The sequence below is a fragment of the Phalangium opilio genome, unplaced genomic scaffold (assembly GCF_054372755.1).
Source record: "Phalangium opilio isolate 3A_F unplaced genomic scaffold, DU_Popi_V2 ptg000217l_1, whole genome shotgun sequence".
Classification (NCBI taxonomy): domain Eukaryota; kingdom Metazoa; phylum Arthropoda; class Arachnida; order Opiliones; family Phalangiidae; genus Phalangium; species Phalangium opilio.
The window spans coordinates 1,833,346-1,854,795 of record NW_028324218.1 but is presented as its reverse complement, the minus strand read 5'-3'; the positions used below and the strand labels follow the sequence as shown (position 1 = coordinate 1,854,795).

The 21,450-nt window shown below is 33.4% G+C and overlaps 1 protein-coding gene across 2 annotated transcripts; it reads left to right on the top strand.

Annotated features, from left to right (window-relative positions):
* The first annotated feature begins 2,459 nt into the window (after positions 1 to 2,459).
* LOC149615528 (uncharacterized) lies at positions 2,460 to 3,792 on the top strand. Of its 2 annotated transcripts, none has more exons than XM_089856279.1 (2): positions 2,460 to 2,596; positions 2,955 to 3,792. In XM_089856279.1, exon 2 carries the CDS (start codon positions 3,267 to 3,269, stop codon positions 3,591 to 3,593), a length of 327 nt encoding a protein of 108 aa, XP_089712405.1. In that variant the 5' UTR covers positions 2,460 to 2,596; positions 2,955 to 3,266; the 3' UTR covers positions 3,594 to 3,792. The 2 variants fall into 2 exon arrangements, with proteins under 2 accessions (XP_089712405.1, XP_089712404.1); XM_089856278.1 differs by lacking the exon at positions 2,460 to 2,596 and adding an exon at positions 2,628 to 2,841.
* Positions 3,793 to 21,450: the final 17,658 nt, after the last annotated feature.

The following is a 21,450-nucleotide window of genomic DNA, read 5'->3' as shown; positions in this document are numbered from 1 at the left end:
TTACACGCGAGCGACGCCGCGGGTAACGGCTAGTATAAATATAAATAAAACACAGAAGAAAAAAAACAATAACTGAATATTCAAATTATATTGGATTCTGTGAAAACTTAGTTGTAATCCCCGACACTCCAGTCTAATAATCCGGGCTTTTCAATAATCGTCTGCTTTAAATAAAAAGTAACGTGTTTCGCATAATGCGATCGCTTTTAAATGACCCTATAGCGAATGATACAATAGGAACAAGTCGTCCCACTATGGATGAAGATCCAACCTCACCCCTTTAGGTTTAGGTATCTACCTGACATGGTTAGCCATAGAGTAACCCGTTATAAACTATTTAAAATTGACACTTTCGCCTGTTTTATTTAAGTACAAGTCCAATTCGGACGAGCTGACCATTAAGAAGAAGCTTACCTATAATGTCCGGCCATAGACAGTTGGTTTCCGTTGTACCGAATTTTATATCTAATATATATATATATATATATAGTAACAAGAATATTCAATTTATGACGTACCTTTTTATTTTTTTTGAAAAAGAAAATGAAACGTTAATTGATTTTTATCAATTTAATGGTTTTTTTAATATTATAAAATTTTTAAAAAATATTTTTTATATTTATATGCATACACATACAGGGTGTTTATGATAAGTCTGCAGCCATAAATTAAGGGATATGTTGTTTTTTTTAGCGTCGATTTTGAGTCGAAAATGTTCTATACTTCTATCTAGCTATGACATTTTGTTAATTTGCCACAAGGGACACTGTTTTCGAGTTATTATGAGTTGATTGGAGTGTTTTAGTGATGACCCCTTATCATTAAATTAGAGATCAATCATTGTCTTTAATTCATTTTCTTAATTAAATATAAGGGGTTATCCCTAAAATACTCCAACGATAATCTTAACTCGAAAACAGTGTCCCTTGTGGCAAATTAACAAAATGAAGATAGACTAAGAAGTTACAGTTTCGACTCAAAATGCATTTATGGTAGACTTATCAGATACACCCTGTACATATCGTTTGGACCGTCAGACAATATTTTTAAATGGTTGTTTTAAATATTTATCTAAAGTGATTTTTAATGGTCTTTATCTCTTAAGGGTTATTTTATAAATCTGTGCTATTAAAAATTTAAAAAAAGAAAAACTGAAAACACCATTTTTGTCTAGTCAGATTTTGTCGTAAAAATGAAGTGTTTTTGAAAAACGGCTAATATATCGAACCCTACTTGGCGTAGACTCGAGTTTTAGGTACCGTTATGTTGAGGACAGTTAGGGCTAACACACCTTGAAAGGGTTTCACCTTAGTATTTTTATTACCAGAGTTCTGACGTCATAAAATTGACCATTTCGAGTACTCCTCAAAATTTTATTTGGTATATAGTTCACTTTTTTTGGTACCAGATGACAGTTGGGGCGGTTACTACACCCTGAACGCCTTTCTCTCTCTCCCAACCCCCCTAACATTTAAATTACCAAAGTATACTACGTCACAAAGTCATAGTTTACAATCTGACCTTAGGCTAGGCCTATAACCCCATGTACAGTATACAACTATCATTAAATTTATTTATTTATAACTAAAAACACAATTTAAGAGAGAGAAAAAACATTGCCTGCCTTTTATCTTATGCTATATAAGACAATAATGCAAATTATTATTAGAAGTAGCCTGGAATACATACAGCTACTAGGAATAATTGTGGCCCCATGTTTATTTCGATGAATTCGGGTTTTGTGGGCTGGGACGGGCTTGAGAATTTATTATCGCGTCTCGTGCCTCATAATTCTGATGGAGTCTTTCTAACTGTGATATTTTTATTGGTTGTTTGGGTAGCAACGCGAGTTCCTAGGCATGCGCGTAAGGTGCAACATGCGCAGCGAGAAAAATGGTGGCTACGCGATGAACTATTCTTAGTAGCAGTCTCCCACGTGATAAAATCCACCCTAGATACCTTGAATGAAAATGGTGGCTACGCAATGAATGATTCTTAGTAGCTGTATGAATTCCAGTTAGAAGTAGTGGCATATACGTCCTTACATTTTGACATTTTTTAATATTTGATAAGCCTTGGCCTTATACCTAAGCCTAAACCTTATAGAGAAGAGACCATTTCGAAACCATATGATCCTTTGATTAATAAAGATAATCAAAAATATTCCAAAGCGAAGATATAAAACTACGTTTCCCCTCCCACTTTAGTTAGTTTTGATAGATATATAGAAAAGTACTCAATTATTCAAATGATTACCATAGATATGTTAAAAGGGTAGATACACAATTCAATGGGAGGTCGACGTGGAAGGGGCAACGAGCAGACAGCCGCTATTTTCTGGGGGTAGCCGTATAAAACGCCATCTATCGGGAACTTTCGAAACTAAATTAAGGGATGAGCTTAGAGTAGTGGCACTCTATGTTAACCCCCTATAGGGCATAATAAGTCAAACCCTCGGAGATGCCATTACTCCATTTTATACGAGCTAAGAGCAGAAAAACGTATTTTATAAATTTTACACCTGTAAAATCGTTTAAAAAACACCTGGAACTTGTATTTCTACTTACTTTCGAGGAAATACCACCGTTTTCTGACGGTAAGAGTCTTTTTTATACATTTATTAGTAATAAAAACATTTAAGGCGAGCTAAGCCTTGGTCTTGTAAAACACGGCAGATTAGTGATTAGCGTTGTTTTCAGCGTTGAAAAACGTTATTTTATCATGTTAAAAAAACGTTAGCAACGTTTTAAGGTACTGATATTTAAATATCCGGACATTAAACTGTTACATATTCTTAAAATAAGAGTCGATAATGGTGCCCACCATAACAAACTTTGATAAGTGTGTGTCTCTCTATTTAAAGGCATAAAACAAAATATAACATAAACGTTTTTATTTACTTATTTATGTAACAATCATGGCTTCAACTCATGTTTGCTGCGTTCAAACTGTAGGTGTAAAGAACGTTTTCTTTCTTACCACAACTTTCCGAAAGAGACTGCCACTAGAAAGAAGTGGATTAATTCTATAACATTAGCTGTAGGACCTCTGTCCACTGATATCTCCAGTTTACGGATTTGTTCAAAACATTTTACAAAATCAGATTTCTTTCCCACCACTGGAAAGGGACTACGTAGAGCGCTCAAACCGTACGGTTCGCGATTCCATCCTAATTTGGAGATCAAATTAATGTAACCGATGAAATTATCCCTAAACTGACTCTCCGTAATTTGACTCTCGAGCAACAATCTGAAGCATTAGAAGAAATGGGAGCGTTGTCCTTTGATCATGGATTGAAGCATGAACCCGCTGCTTTTCAAATATTCAGGCAACACATCAATACCCAGTGTCACACCTCTGTGGGTTTGATTGTTAATCCACAATTTTTCTTCCTTGGGGCAAGCCCCGATTGCCTTATACTGGTTGAGGACCAGCTGTACTTAGTGGAGATCAAATGCCCTTACACTATTTTCAAGAATAAAGAAACTATCAGAGGAAAAGCAGCTTCGGGTAACTTTTACCTTTACATTGACGAAGAAACGGATGAACTGGAACGTCTATCATCAGATTCAGGGTCAGCTTTTCGTGTGTAACGTACCCGTATGCTTTTGGGCAGTATTTGTGCCACCCGATAACATCGAAATCTTGATGATAGTGAAAGACAACCAATTCATCAATGATACCTTGCTTCCAAAATTATCCTCTAAATATTTCATTAGTCTCCTAGGCCTACCTCATTTTGCCATAGAAATGTTCGAAAAACCTAAAAAATAAATTTTCCAAGTCACAAAAGTACAGCCTCTTTTCTCTATGTGCAAATCAAATCTACATTATGGCCATGACCAAGGCTTAGCTCGCCTTAAATGTTTTTATTACTAATAAATGTATAAAAAAGACTCTTACCGTCAGAAAACGGTGGTATTTCCTCGAAAGTAAGTAGAAATACAAGTTCCAAGTGTTTTTTAAACGATTTTACAGGTGTAAAATTTGTAAAATACGTTTTTCTGCTCTTAGCTCGTATAAAATGGAGTAATGGCATCTCCGAGGGTTTGACTTATTATGCCCTATAGGGGGTTAACATAGAGTGCCACTACTCTAAGCTCAACCCTTAATTTAGTTTCGAAAGTTCCCGATAGATGGCGTTTTATACGGCTACCCCCAGAAAATAGCGGCTGTCTGCTCGTTGCCCCTTCCACGTTTTTTTCGTTAAGCCTAAGCCAGCGAAGTGGATCTAGACCCTTTATAGTTTTACTATATCTATGATGATTACCCTTCGCGAAATGATTACCCAGTACGATTGTTTGCAATCAACTTAAGTGTGTAGTATTACCTTACTTTGAATCCGCCTATCTTTAATGAAACTTGAGATTAGTTTTCTCTTTAGTATCAGGTTTGATTGATACTTACACGTTCTATTTGAAACAATTTCTCTCATAGGGGGCTTTTTTTTTCTTTCATTTTTATAGTATATAGGCTTCAAGAAGGGAAAGGAAATTGTGTGATTATTGTAAACATTATATTATCTATAATAATTTATAAGTTTATATATACACTTGTGTGTTATGATTGCGCTGTTAGGAAATAGATCTAGAAGGAAAGAAATGAACATTGTTTGAAAAGTTTGGGTGGGTTAAAATTGAATAGGAGGCCGGGTTATGTTAGGGTCAATTTTTGGCCCTTTTTCTAATGTTAAGCTTGAATGAATAATGGTGAATAGGTTTTCTGCTTGATATATTTAAGGGTTAACAAGTACGGTAACATTGATAGGGACCGTATGTGGTCTTTAATTAGATAGGAAGCCTTCAAAGCTGCCCATCTAAGTAGTCCTTGGTGTTTTTAAATCGTAATTTACACATCTTTGTTGGCCACTTACCGGCCAATCAATCTTAATTCCTTCTCAAGACAAACAAGATGGTTAACACAACAGACTCTTCTACACCCCCGACTTTTGGAAACGGTCTATTTTGTATTTATTTATGTATTTAATATGGCTACAATATCGCGTAATCAGCGTTCATAACATATCAACATGGGTCATTCTTGGAAAACGAGAAAATGCTGGATATTAACAAAAAGAATAAAAAGATAGATTTTGACCACGTGACCTTCTACCCAACTCCTCCCGATTTGGTTTTAATGCGTAACGCATACATTATTCATTATATTTAAATCAGTCGCCACCTTTACTTCCGGTTACGGTTCAGTTTAAATCCCCCACTTCCTAAAAAACGGAAGTTCCGGTGACAAATTTACTGTCAATTAGCGAATTATGAAAAAGACTGGGAAATATACATCGGCTTTTTTCAACCCCCACCCCGGGTATTTAATTTCCTTTTGCTATATACTTCCTTCCCCATGGACGGTGGTCAAGTGTTCGTATTGACTCCTTTAATTCTGACAAAACTTCTAATCGTTAACTCGTAGGGTTATATCTTACTAGCCCTTTTCTTTATTACCTAACTGGGGTCGCATATATTTTTCGGTTTATGGCGGTTTTTTTGGAGGGAACGAGGCAATGTCGATAAATAGACTATTAACTTAAAATTTATTTGGCATTCTTCAAAAGGGTTCGTTTTTACTACGGATTAGTTAAATGAAGGTGGTCAGGTGGTCTTTCCAAGGGTGTACATACCTTTTAAATATATTAATACCTTCAATAATAGACACTCCCAAAAAACCATTTAGCGAGTTGCAAATGGACGTCTCCAGCATTTTTAGGCCTTTTTGATGATATTTTGTTTTTTGTAATCTTATAAACTACTTTCTTATCGTTTATAAGAGGGGGGGGGGGATACAGGGTTTTCATGGCATAGGTTTTTTTAGTTATTATTGTCACTATTACTACGCGTATATCTATTTTATTTATTTACTTATATACTTGTTTTTATTTATTTTTTATTCATTTATTTCGGTTTACCTTCTTATTTATTTAATTGTTTTTATTTATTTTTAATTCTTTTATTTCTATTTATTTTGGTATACCTATTTATTTACTTGTTTTTATTATTTGTTATTCATTTATTTATTTATTTCTACTTATTTTGGTTTACCTACTTATTTATTTAATGGTTTTTATTTGTTTTATTCATTTACTTATTTTTATTTACCCATTTATTTTTGTTTACCTACCTACTTATTTATTTGTTTACCTACCTATTTATATATTTACCTACCTATTTATATATTTATTGCACTTCTATCGACCAAATATCTCTCTTCACGCGCCAATTTTAAAAATATATGAAAAGCAAGGAGCATTAAAAACATGTAATTGTTATTGATTAAATATGAGGTGATGATAAAATCCACACCTGCAAATGATGACTATTGTGCCTCTAAATATACTTAACGAAGCGTGGAAAACTGGAAATCGTAGCTACAAGTTAATGGCGGGGACTGATCAGTTGTTTTCAGTATCTTTTGTTTAAATTAAAACCGTGATTTCATAATGGACCCTAACGCACGTGTCGCGGTAAGGTTCTATTTAAAAAGAAATTTATCATACTTCCCTCCCTCGATACTGATAAAAAAAAGAGGTTTTAATATAATTGGGGATTAATACCATGACGTAATGGTGGTAAGACCGAACCAACAGATGGTACCGGACAGTTTTGATATTCTCCAATATCTTTCTTATCACTTGTCATTTGAGGACAGAGGATTGTATTGTTCTATACATTTAATTTTATACCAAATATAGACATAATATAATTATAGTTTATTCAGGTTTATTAATATTAAGGTTTAGAAAACTTGATTTTTAATATAATGTAAGTTATTTTAATATATTGTATCAAGAAGCGATGTCTAGTTTATTAGGGAGAAAGTATAAGATGCCTATGTGTTCGCCCGCTATAGTCCTGCAGTCCCCCTTTCAAAATACAAGGGGGGCGTAAAAGGAGGCCCCGGGCTATTTCGCCTCCTCTCCTCAGTCGGAAAATATGACTGTAATTTTTTCTCATTCGCGTCGCGCTGACGTGCACGAGTTTTCAAGAACCAATGAGATGCTGGTTGGTTGTAATTTAGAGGAGGCGGCGGGGATTAACTCCGTATCTACGTAACGTTTGGACTGGAGATAAAGAGCTGTAAATGTGGCGTGAATTAATACCTTCTCCCTAGTAAACTAGATATCGCTTCTTGATTGTATTCTCTATTGGAGGGCCTAGGGTTTGATTTAAGTCTGTTTCCGGTAATGATTACCCGCGGTAATTCGCTTTATCTTATTGTATTATGGGTCTGTTAGATCTCTTAATTTTACCTTACGACAATCTTTTATTTTGAAAAAAGGGAAAATCAACTTAAGTACCTCGATTTCTTTATTATCTTAAGTAAAAAGTTTTAGCCCATTATTTTAAACGACATATTTGTTGATATGCATTATGAATATTGAATTTCCCTTAGACATTTGAAGTTACGACAAGTTCTTGTTGTCAGTAGTGCAGCTCTACTTTAAATCTATAATCGGATCTAGAAAAAAAAACACTTCAGATATTGTGTGTTTGATGGTTGGAGGAACGCCCACTTCGTTTATGGGATTTCTACCGTTAATTGACATACAGAACACGTGATCTAACTTCAAATTGTTTTGTTGTTGGGCAGGGAAAGTGTTCGATGAGTCTGGTTTAATATTGTAAAAGGCAGGGACGATTTGATAACAACAACAAAAAAAACTGTTAAACAGAAAGTAATTTTAGAGTCCAATTGAGTTTAAATGATTTGTCATGTTTTACGACCTATCACATGTCTCTAATGTCTCATATACCCCTGTTTTAAAAAGTAAATATGGATGGTCACGTATAGATAATGAAATGGAATTAATTTTTGGGTTCAATTTAAATAATTGCTTTCAACAGGTGGGTTCTAGATTAGGCGTTTTATTTTTATATGGTTTTGTTTTACGACAATTTAATTTTAACCGTTTTTGTTTGTTTGAGTTCTGAGTTTTGGTCCCCCTTGAGGATTTAAGTCATTTGTCTGAGTGGTTTGTTTATTTTGGTTTCGGACGGGGACGTGTTATGGTTTGTAGGCCTATATCAATTTAATTCAAAGTTTGATTTTTTTAAAGTGAATTTATAGTGATTGTTTTGGGAAGTGTTTGAATTGTTTTATTGGTGTTTGTGTGGATGTTAATTAGTTTTCAGACTGTATTGGTGATACAACTCGTCTCTAGACGAATGTGCAATTAACAGATTGTGAATTAGAGTTCATCTCAAACGTGTTGGCTGGGTATGGCAGTACCAGACGCAACCTATAGTGTAGATGCCATGAACTTTAGTGCTTACTTCAAATTTAAGGAAGTGGATTTACAATGGGGATTCAAACTTCTCCTCTAAACTTCTCACCCCGTTATTCCGTTAACTATATATCTACTAGGCCTAGTTAAATATGTATGAGCAATACATACTCACACGTTTATTTACCTTTAATTATCTCCCAACTGAGGGCACCTGCACAACCCCAACCCAAAGGTTAATCCATGCTAATCCCTAAATAGTTCTCTCTTTCATTATGAGGTTTTGAAGCTATAACGACATGAGATCCAACCGTGCCTTGAATACAATTAATAATACCTACCCTTTCATAAATTGGTACATACTATTTTATTGGTCAACAATTCAGACTAGCTAGACTGAACTGAAGAAATGTGTAAATCTAGCCTAAGAAATCAACTCTATATAGGGAGATAAAAAATAAATACCACTTGAAAACACCGCGGTTATGACAAAATTATCATAAGTTCATAAGATATGTTCCTTCCATAAATTTGTTTAATTAATCTCTGGTTATGACAAACTGAAAGGCTTGTAATTTTGAAGTGAGTGAGTGAGTGAGGTAGGTCATAGATTCGAGGAGGTAAAACGGCGAGGGAGGCCTGGTGAGTGAGTGAGGAGCTGCTGTCAAAGGGGGCTTAGTAATGCGGACTAAATAGGAGTGCCTACATGGAATAGGTCCTAGCTGCAAAATTAATTAACCACCACCGAGTGTACTTAGGACTTCAATTGACTCGCTCCCCCTCGTTTTCCCTGAGTCGAACTAGTTATCTCGAGCTGCTGTAAGTCTCTCAGTAGCATTACCAATATTATTGATATGCATATCATACTTATGGAGCGAACATATCACTTATAAACTTATGCAAAAACGTACTATACAGGACCATAACTTGGAAAAGGCGTATTAAGCAAAACATACTCCACCCTGAGCCTGAGGTGCACCCATTAAATAGACCACCCTTATCTGAACATGTTCAATATTTCAAGTAGGCCTATAATATATTCAAAGGCAATCTTACATTAAATACCTGTAAAGTTTAATTAAAATGGTCTATATAAATTGGCGTTTATGATGATGGTTTTTTTTTCTAAGGGTATTCGACCCACGCCGCGACATTATGGTGGTCCCTTAAAGTATAAAACTAATTACTGTTGACACAACGTGCGTTAAATGAAATCAACACCATTTTTATTGGAAGCATAGAAAGGGAAAGATAGACCCTAAAAATAATTGTTATTCTAACCGACACACACGCTTTTGAGATTAGCACCAAATTATCAAGTATCCCTTCTATGTCTTGTTGGTTCAAGCTGGCCGGTAATAAAAATAATACCTCTCCCCCCCCCTAGACGGAGGGTTAGTTAAATTAGTGGTAATTTAATGAAATACGTGGATGTACAGGGTGTTTTCCATTAAGGGAAGGTAGTTTTGGTCTGCAGAAGTACATGATTGCATGACAGGACCGGAAATAAGCACAGGACACTGGACATGTCCGATAAGATTTTAAAATGTCCCATGCATAATTTTTATAAAAACTAAGGGGGTCACTGGACGGTTGACCAGTAAATTTTTCCGAAGTTGACTATGAAGACGCGATGTCACAATTTTTGCGCACTCCAGTGGACAGTGTCAGGGTTCATACAAACCTGGAAAACAGGGAAAACCTGGAAAAATCAGGGAAATAAATAGTTGACAAAAACCTCAGGGAAAATTCTGGGAAATTTAGAATTTTGAGTAAAATTCAGGGAAATTTGCGTCAAACAGGGACCGAGTAATTAAGCAAAATGTTCATAAACATACCCCCCATAGGATTAACATTACACTAAACTTTGGAGGCTCATAACTCTGGTTATATTAGAGATACGGGGATGTCCTTTGATTATGTAATAGTCATATTTGCCCCCCCCCCCTCCTTCGTTAATATTTGCTCCATAGGATAATCCATATACGGGAAAAACCTGGAAAATTCAGATAACTATATGGGGAAAAACCTGGAAATCTCAGGGAAATTTGTTTTCCAAAAGTTGTATGAACCCTTGGTAAGTTCTATGGGAAATCATTCAATATTGAGTCCGAAAATGTATTTAACAACTATACTTCTATGACCACACCGATTTTGTTTGACCCCATAAAAAACATGTACTGACCACCCCCTAACACAAGTTAAAGTTATGAACATAGGAAGAGTGTATTTATTTATTTATTTATTTATTTTAATTATTCAAAGTTATTTTAATTTAAATTAAAATTAAGCTTTGACTTATATTATAATTAAAAAAGCAAATAGGCAAAATATTTACCTCGTAGTTTATGATTTTTCGCAATCACAGTCGCGTGTTATGGTTTTAGCGTTGTTGACCCCAAAATTCTGTTAGACCCAGTTTCGCCTAATATTTGAAATACGTGTCATTGACACAAGTCAGAAAAATATATATACGAAAAGTATGCCATAATAACGCCCTACCCAACTCTAAGCTTAAAGGTAAAGTTCAGGTATTATAACCCAGGGATAGATTTAATTTTAGAAGTAGGAATGGAGAACAGAGTTATATCTGGGCGCGCGTCAAAGTCCCCCCACGGACCCCCTTTCACGGGACGGGGGGGGGTATGAAAGAAGAGGCGGGGGTCATAGCGACAAAGGTAAAAAAGGAATTGCGTATTTTTCGCCGTCCTTGACAGCAACGTCATCAAAACGTAGTTTAACTCAGCCAATAAGATAATTTGAACTTTTCGTTACGTGTTGGTTGGAGGGAGGGGCATATCTATACTGGGTGGTCTATGAGTCGGACTGAAGTAAATACTAACCGTTCCGTTCTCCATTCCTACTTCTAAAATTAAATCTATCACTGATTTAGAAAAAGCAGCCGTTCTAATCAGTATTGTTACCTGAATTTTTCCTTTAAAAGATACGATAAAATCGGTGTTAACTCAATCTACGTGAACCCGATTTTGACCTGACCCGTTCTGGATTATTATTCTGTTTATTTGCTTTTATCGCGGTGGTTTCTGTGATTTACCATTTCGACCAATCACAGTCGAGAGAATAAATTAACTTTTCCATATTCGCCCGGGCTAGTGTTATTAACCTTTGACTCTCCGGGTCATTCGTAGTTTGCTTAATCTAAACTTGCCTAGTAAATATATATTATTATTAAGTTTGTAGGAGTTGTTAAAAAGGAATAGTTGGGTTGGTTTTTGGTGTCCTGATTTGGTTGGCACTGATTTCGTTGTTAGGTCTTTTTTTCTCGGTCGTGTTATTATAAAAGAACCGTGATTTGACCTCTATTGAGTTAGACCGGGGAGAAACGTTGACCCTTGAAGTTATTTGAAAATTTTTGGTTCAATTTTTCCGGACTTAATATGAAATTTTTAATTACTTTGATTGTTCTTGGTAAGATCATTTTTCATTTTTTGTTGTTTATTTATTTTGCTGGGCGAGGGTTAGCGGTTCCTTTAGAGTTATGCTATGTTTAATTTAATTTTATCTAACTTAGATTATTTTTAATAATTTTAATGTTTCTGTTTGATTTCAAGGGGAAAAGTTTAGTTATAGATTTTAATTTTTTTAAATATTTTTTCGGGCAAGGAGTATTGATATTATTTACTGGTACCAGAAGGTGAGGCTACTTGGTTGGTATACTGGACTTTGTCCACCAAGTATAACCTGCACTCCTGGTGTAAATAGTATCAATCCTCCTAGTATGAAACTGACCAATTAGAGATAGAGAAAGAGGGGAACGGAGTGCAAAGTTTTGATTGTTTAGGCCTAGTATTTTTTTAAATACTGAAAAAAAAAAAAAAAATTACGAAGTAAAGTTATATTTATTTACAATTAATTTCATATTCATTTTTACAAAAATTAAATTTTTTTTTAATTTATTTTGAATTTTATTCATATATCCGCTTAACTATTTATGTCAATTAATTCGATTACTTTTTAAAATCGAAATTCAGACTTAATTTATTTATTTATTTAGTTAAATAGGTCCGAAACCCCATATTAGGTTAAATTAAATATAGTTATTTAGTTAAGGTGAAAAATTAAAGCAACAACAATTCTTTAGGTTTAGTTAACCTTGTCTTCTGCCGATATGCGAGCCGTCGTCAAGGTTATCGATCTGACCAACAGGCGCAAAATGTACTGAAGAATCAAGGTGTTCAACAGGTTGATAATACCGTAGCCAGTAAAATGAGCGACAGTTTAGAAAGCAATAACAATATGGTCATTTTAACGGACCAGGGAATGACTCATAAAGACACTATCAGTGCTAATAAGGAACTGATGGGAGTGGCCAAGGGTTTCGGCATGAGATAAATTAGGATACTGATTATTCAAATATTTATTTTATTTATTAAAAACTTTTTTCACTAATTAATTTTTTCTATTATTATTATTATTATAATATATACCTTTTTAGATTTCCCCTAAGTTATTGTATATTGTTTAATTAATTAATGTTAATTGAGTTAAATAGTTAAGTGGTTTATTTTAATTGGTGTAGTTAAGCTTGGAATTGGTTTAATTAGATTAAATCGCAGGTTTTTTAATTGAATTTTTAGATTTGTGATGCAAGGAATCTTGGGTAAGGCGTATTTGCGTTACGAAAATTTAGTGTAGGGATTAATTAATGTTAATTGGGTTAAATAGTTAAGTTAATTATATATTTTAATTGGTTTAGTCGAGCTTGGAAGTGCTTTAATTAGTTTAATGAGGGAAAAAATATTTTTTTTTTCTAACTGAATATTTTTTCTTTCTAAGATTTTTTTTATTAATGAATTGTATTTGTGATGCAAGGAATCTTGGGTAACGCGTTTTTGTGTATAGGTCTAACCCTAAAATAGACATACAGGGTTGTTAAAGTGTCTGGGAATTTTTTTTGGGGGGGGGGGGAGGGCGGGGGGAATAATTGTTGGATTAGGGTAATTTTTCAGTGGAAAATTTAGAATAAAAATTTCATTTGACGTCATTTTCCGTGACGCGTCGTGCTATACGTGTAGTCTGCGTTATGGTGACGTTTTGCAATGGTCGATCGTCCAATTATGGTCAGAATCGGGCCGGTCAAACTGTGTCAAATAAGATTAACTCCGGGGCGAAGGACCAGCAAGCTCACTCAAATACCTATATCGTTGATACGAGAACCATAACAAAGGCCAAAGAAAATGTTCTAGAGGCTCAAAGAAAATACGGTAGAGTTAGAGATTTTGGAAATGTCGAACCTATAGTCTGATTATCAGGACAACAAACGACACAGAAGATGAGAAATTTTGTAAATAGGAGAAACTGGATGATGTTATTTAATTAAATTATTGATTGATTTTTTTATTGTAAAGTTTTGTTTAATTACTTTTTTACGATAACTGTACTTTGGAAGCTCATAACTCGGGTTCTATAAGAGATACATGAATGTCCTATGAGTATGTTATAGCCCTATTTCTCAGCTTTCCAACGATACCTAATACATGGGGATTACAACAATCAGGGCCAGAGTAATTAAGCAAAATGTTAATTAACGTTATCTCCATGGGCTTATTTACACGACACCTTCTAACTCTGGTTCTATAAGAGATACGGGGGTGTCATTTGAGTATGTTATAGCCCTATTTCTAAGCTTTCCAACGATACCTAATACTTGGGGTTTACAATAATCAGGGCCAGAGTAATTAAGCAAAATGTTAATTAACGTCCTCTCCATAGCGTTAACTTGTGCTTATTTACACGACACCCTTTAACTCTGGTTCTATACGAGACACATGGATGTCCTTTGAGTATGTTATAGCCATATTTCTTAGCTTTCCAACGATACTAAATACTTTGGAGTTACAACAATCGGGGTTAGAGAAAATGAACTTTATTGCAATAAAGGGGTAAAAATAAATTAAGTTTAATATTAGTAGGTCAGTATAGCAATCGCAGTTATAGGCCTAGTATTTTTTGGAATGGTTTTGGTTAGAGCTACGGGTTTATTGAACTCCGTGACATACTCCTGAAATGCGAGCAAAAATATATCCCTTCTCCCAAAGCGTATTTCGTTCTCCATAACGTGGCTCCGCTCAACGATGTATCTCTCCAGCTCTACTTCATTACTGTTCACTTGTAAGTATCTTTTCAATTCTTGGAATTATATTTAAAATAATTAGAACCGTCTTTGTTGGGCTTGTCTTGAGACATTAATGAGGTATTTTTTTTTTCGTGAATAAATTAGTAAGTTCACAAATTAGGTCCTTTAACCTAGTTAGGCTTAGTTAATTAGTCTTTGGTTAGTTATTATATAATGACTGTGAATATGGGAAACGTGAATACAGGAAAGTATTAGGGGGTTTGGTTTAAAAATAGGATCAGGGAAAAGGCATAATTATCCAAAACAAATCGGATCAGGGGACGCCTGAATCATGGACGAAACAATACTGAAGGACGAATGGCAGCGGGAGAAAGTTGAAAAATACTTGTTAATTCGCCTTCTAGCGGCAGATAGTAGCAAACCGGAGAGTGGGGGGCATATGGGGGAATCAGTGTTCTGAAAAACCGGGGTAACGACATTAGGCACGTGACAAAAAAGTCAGTAATCATTGTTCAACGGATTCAGGCTGGTTCCAAATTTCAAAAACTGAAATGGGAAAAATTTAACTCCTTTCATATAAACCTTATCAGCGTATCGCGAATCGCTGTTGCAAAGCTTGTAAACACAAATTTTTTTCCTGCCCATTTTCTTTAAGCCTTGGACAAAATTTAGAATAAAATCAATGCCGATTTTAAAGAGAAGAAGTTGTATTAATTAAAAATACATTGAATAGCCTTTTAATTGTTATGATTAAACATATAGAGTATAATAAGAACATACCTTTAATTTCAAGCAATTTAAAAATTTGTGATTGCAAAGTTACGGCAAAATTTCAAAAATCTTTTTTTTTTATTTTTTTTTTGAAGCAGTTAACGTCTTATTTTGTCTAGATGGCGCTAGCTTTCTCCGGGATTTGACTCACTATTTTTCATAACCCCCCTCCGTTTTGGGGCTGAAAAGGGGGAAGTAAGCTTAACATTGGTTGTTTTGTCGCTTAGTATGGGGCTCTATGGGCTGCCATCCGTCCTTCAGTATTGTTTCGTCCATGCCTGAATTATCTATAAAAACCTGATCAGGGAAAACCATAATTATCTTTAAAAACCTGATCAGGGAAAACCATAATTATCTTTAAAAACCTTATCTGGCAAAACCATAATTAACCTTAAAAACCTTATCTGGGAAAACCATAATTAACCTTAAAAACCTTATCTGGGAAAACCATAATTAACCTTAAAAACCTCATCAGGAAAAACCATAATTATCTTTAAAAACCTGATCAGGAAAAACCATAATTATCTTTAAAAACCTGATCAGGAAAAACCATAATTATCTTTAAAAACCTGATCAGGAAAAACCATAATTATCTTTAAAAACCTGATCAGGAAAAACCATAATTATCTTTAAAAACCTGATCAGGAAAAACCATAATTATCTTTAAAAACCTGATCAGGAAAAACCATAATTATCTTTAAAAACCTGATCAGGAAAAACCATAATTATCTTTAAAAACCTGATCAGGAAAAACCATAATTATCTTTAAAAACCTGATCAGGAAAAACCATAATTATCTTTAAAAACCTGATCAGGAAAAACCATAATTATCTTTAAAAACCTGATCAGGGAAAACCATAATTATCTTTAAAAAATCATATCATGGAAAAACCATAATTATCTTTAAAAACCTGATCAGGGAAAACCATAATTATCTTTAAAAAATCATATCATGGAAAACCGTTTAATTATTCATAAAAAATCGGGAAGAAATAAATTAATTTGTGAAGTTCTTAGAGATGGAATAGCTTTAACATGGCTTCTAACACCACGTATAATTTATTCACTTGTACCACACCTAAAAACCAACGCAGGCCTAATATTGACCATCTGGTCAGTATCAAATGGTCAAGAAGTCTCTGGTAGCTTCAATAACGTCGGGGACGGTTCTGGTAACTCTGGTAAATCAGTAACTGGTCTCAAAACCAATGAGAATCAAATCAGCAATGCCAACTCCCAATCGGACACGTCCAACATCGACGCCAGTACTTACGATAAAACGGCCATTGACAATGGAATAGGAACACTCAACCAGAATCGTAATGCTCAATCGAATGGAATGAATACGCAAAAAGAGAATTATTTGTCAAACGGTAACCGAATGGGAAATTCGTTTTTCTAATATTGTTTGGTTAATTTAATTTAATTTAATTTATGTGTGTATGTAATTTATAATTAAGTCTATTAAATTATTGGCTTGCTGTTGTTGTTGTTGATATTTTGGTATTGTTTTTATTATAAGTGAATTGAATATTCATTATGATATTTTAAGGCATGTTCGGTAAAGATTTATTTTAATACAATATTTCAAGAGATATTTCGCGATTTTCAAGGGATATTCCATGAAACATTTTTCACAATTTTTCAAAGGATTTTCCATTAGGAATTGTCTAACATTTTCAAGGGATTTTCCATAAAAATTCTCAAACTTTTCAATGGATATTCCATCAAATGAAAATGTTCACAATTCTTTAAGGGATTTTCCATGAATATGTTTTTCACAATATATCTGGGGGGGGGGGGGGTTCCATGAAATATTTAAATAAGCAATTGTTCAAGGGATATTCCATAATGAATTATGTTTATTTTTAAAATACAATAAATACTTCAATAAATAAATAAATGATAATTAGAAATCAAATTGACTTCCGAAAAAGTCATCAAAACCTCCCTGACTAACGGCGTTTTCTTGATTAGCCTGGTTTAAATTAGTATCCGAATTACTGTTATCATTGACATTATCGACGTCATTAGCGCTGTCATTCTCTATTGCATTTGACAAAGCATTTCTGTTTGTGTTTTGGGCTGCTAGTGTATTTTTGGTTGATACGTTATCCGGATTATTGAATTTAAAATTCAAAGTTTCCGTATCAGAGGCCGCGTTCCTTAACTGAGATTGATTTTCCTGGTCAGTACTGACCGCTCCTCCGCTATTGCCACTTGCGGCACCGTTGTTAGTCGTATCTTGAGGACTTGGTCTTCCATAAGCGAAGCTAACTAAGATACCAAATGAAAAATGTAATGCAATATCAAATAATATTTATAATACACTTAGAAAAATAAATAAATAGAAAAATAAGTAAATCCCAAAGTATCTCAAATATTCTTTCTTAAGTTGTAACGCGGGTAATTAACCGGGGTAATTAATTTCCCCTATCTTCGGGTATCAAAAATAACAATTAAACTGTATTCCTGTTTTTCATATTTATTAGTTACAAGAAAATGGACATTAAATTATTAATTATTAATTATTGAAAAAACTGTTTCCGAAAAAACTATTGCGTCCATTGCTGACAGAGCTTTCTTGATTGGCCCCGTTTTGATTAGCATCGCTATTAAAGTTATCATTTGTATTATCAACTTGATTTTGACTGTCATTTTCGATGGCGTTTGACATAGCATTGCCGTTATCGTTTGTTGCTGAGAGTTGGTTTTGTGTCGCAACATTATCCGGGTTGTCGAATACGAAATTTAATTCTGAAGATTTGGATGCGGCGTTGGACAGTTGAGATTGGTTCTCTTGGTCAGTACTGACCGCTCCGTTAGAGTTACCCGATGCTGGGGCATTGTTGTTAGTGTCACCTCTGCCTGACGGCTTGGCGTAAATGCAACCAATCACGCCTAAAAGAAAAAAATTCAAGAATTTTAAGAAATTCTTTTCTAATTTTATTTTATTTAAATTAAAAGTTTAATTTTTTTTGTAGAATTTAAGTTTTATTTGTTTGTTTTTGGGACTTTCGGTTAATTTTGTTATTATTATTATTATTATTATTATTATTTTTCAAATTTATGGTGGATGAATTTCTTAACTTTGTTGAATTTTTTTCATAATAATTTATTGTCCATTTTGTTTTAAATTAAAATACATGGAAAATTCCAGGAGTTTAATTTTTTTAGGCAAGGAATTTTTCAGACTAATAAGTATTTGAATTTATTTTTAAAAAAATAGTTAAAAGTGGTGGATTTATTAACTATACTAATTAATAATTTATAATTTTATAATTTAAATTGATTTAATGTCAATTAAGTTAATATTAAATGATCGCGAATTTCTACATTAATATTAGAGAAAAACTTACATAGAGAAATTGTTAAAACGATGGCGAATTTCATGATGTCGAGTTAGTTTTCGGTAAATTCTTAACTATGAAATGTTAGTTAGTCCCTCCAATATTCCATAGGCAGTTTATCCTCGGCTTATTTTAACCTAGTTTTAGGCCAATCAACTCATATCCTAAACCGGAAATTCAAATAGACGGAAAAACACGAAATCTAGGCCTCAATGATAACTTTTCATTCGAATATCCATACACTCAAACATCAAAACTTACCAACCATTTCGGTTACGGTCTGATTAATTTTGAACTGAAATAGTTAATTAGTTAGTTAACTAATTAGTAAGTCCCTAATAATTAATATTTAAACTATAGGGATTTTTATCAAGAGATAGATTTGCCTATCTTAGGTTATAGTAAATAATTTGAAAGTTTTTAGGAGTTTTAGAAATATTATTTAGGCCTATTTATTATTATTTTTTTTTGGTGAATCTACGGGTTCGTTAAACCAACTGTTAATTTGACCTAAATTTCCTTTCATCTACCGGAAAACCTCAGTTCAATCGTTGCCGAATTTAAAAGCAAACGTTTGAATTCTATCCGAGAGAAATATTTGTTATACTAACAAGATGAAAGTCGCCGTTATCTTTATTTTAACCTGCTGTAAGTTATTCTAATAATATTATGTTAATTATTTAACTGCTTTAGTTTAATTTGCAACTTTTAAATGGGAGGGTAATTACTAATTAGTGACTTATCTAAATTTTAAACTAATTAGAATTAGACCTAATAATTATATCTAATAGTAGACATTGTAATATTTATTTATTTATTGATAAACATGCAAGTTTAATTAATTTTAAATACTTAAAACATAAACCATGTAGATCTCTCGGGGTCAGTAATGGGTCAACGCCAAAGAAAGGGAGGGTAATTAGTGACTTATCTAAATTTTAAACTAATTAGAATTAAATTATGGCTAACAATTGTATCTAATAGTAGACTTTGTAATATTTATTTATAAATATCCAAGTTTAATTAATTTTAAATACTTAAAAAACATAAACCATGTAGATCTCTCGGGGTCAGTAATGGGTCAACGTCAAAGATTTCGGGCTACAGAAACTAGCAATAGTTATAACAACCCTGGTACTGGAAGTGGTAACGATGGGGAAGCAGTAACTGGTTCCCAACTTAATGACAATCAGTTGTCAAATGCTGGCAAACAACAAAGCAGTAATTCAATTACGGCCAATATTAACGACAGTCTCAATGCAAATAACGCAATTGGAGCCGATAACGCCAATGATAATGCTCAAAGAACCGACGTTAATTCGGCGAATCGCAATAGATTGAGTGACAACAATCAAAATTTTAATAACGATCCCTTCTGGGGATCTGTTTTTGGAAATGGCAAAAAATAAGCCAATCATGTCCTTGTAAATTATTATTATTTATTGATGCAAATTAAATTATTTAATTTTAACATATTTGTCTGTTTATAAGTTTTGTTATTTAATTTTTAATATTTTGGTATTTTTTAGGTTTTATTTTTTAATTTTTTTGATATTTTTTAAGCTTTATTTTTTAATTTTTTTGATATTTTTTAAGCTTTATTTTTTAATTTTTTTGATATTTTTTAAGCTTTATTTTTTAATTTTTTTGATATTTTTTAAGCTTTATTTTTTAATTTTTTTGATATTTTTTTAATTTTTAATATTTTCAATTTAATTTTATCAAATAGAAATATAAGTAAAAATATAAATTGTAGTGCCCAGTATGACGTTTAAGAATAATTTGAAAACAGGCCATTATTTTGTGTTGTTAAATTCTCCCCAGTTCAAGTTACCGTAGTTTATAAACACTAGTTTCAATCGTATTCCATTTAACGTTATGTATTAATCCGCCTGTGCTTTTGCGGTGTTTGACATATTAGCGTGAACTAGATTGGTTTCGCCTACTACTACATGTATAGTTCGTTAACCCATACTCGGCTGTGCTATTCAGTGTCTATCTTGATCGAATTGGAATCGCTACTTACTTCTGCGCTTGCGTAGATACCTAAAATTTTTGTCATGAAGCTCGTTATCGCTTTTATATGTAAGTTTTTGAAATACGATAATTATTTCATAATTAAATGTAATATTGGTTTTTAAGATATTGCCCCTTTGGGTTAGCTTTTCCTTGAGCACGGGTGTCAGACGTGATAAACATTTCTACAGGGGCTATGGGAAAATACATGCTATTGTTTGCGCCTAAAAGTCGGCTTCACTTGCTTAGCTTTGATTTTAAATATATTGTTAAAATTGAGCTTAGGGTTTTTAAAGACGTTTCAAAATTGAGCTTAGGGTTTTTAAAGACGTTTCAAAATTGGGCTTAGGGTTTTTAAAGACGTTTCAAAATTAGGCTTAGGGTTTTTAAAGACGTTTCAAAATTAGGCTTAGGGTTTTTAAAGACGTTTCAAAATTAGGCTTAGGGTTTTTAAAGACGTTTCAAAATTAGTCTTAGGGTTTTTAAAGACGTTTCAAAATTAGTCTTAGGGTTTTTAAAGACGTTTCAAAATTAGTCTTAGGGTTTTTAAAGACGTTTCAAAATTAGTCTTAGGGTTTTTAAAGACGTTTCAAAATTAGTCTTAGGGTTTTTAAAGACGTTTCAAAATTAGTCTTAGGGTTTTTAAAGACGTTTCAAAATTAGGCTTAGGGTTTTTAAAGACGTTTCAAAATTAGGCTTAGGGTTTTTAAAGACGTTTCAAAATTAGGCTTAGGGTTTTTAAAGACGTTTCAAAATTAGGCTTAGGGTTTTTAAAGACGTTTCAAAATTAGGCTTAGGGTTGCTAAGCCTTTGTTCTAATACAATGTAGGTTTGATTTTCTGTCATTCTTGCTTTGGTCGTCCTCAAACGAGGAACAGTTACAATAACGCACCGGGGTCCGGTAACTCTGGTCAAGCGGTCAGCGCTCCTCAACGAAATCGCGCCCGTATGTCCAATTCTGGCAGCCAATCCACTCAAAATAC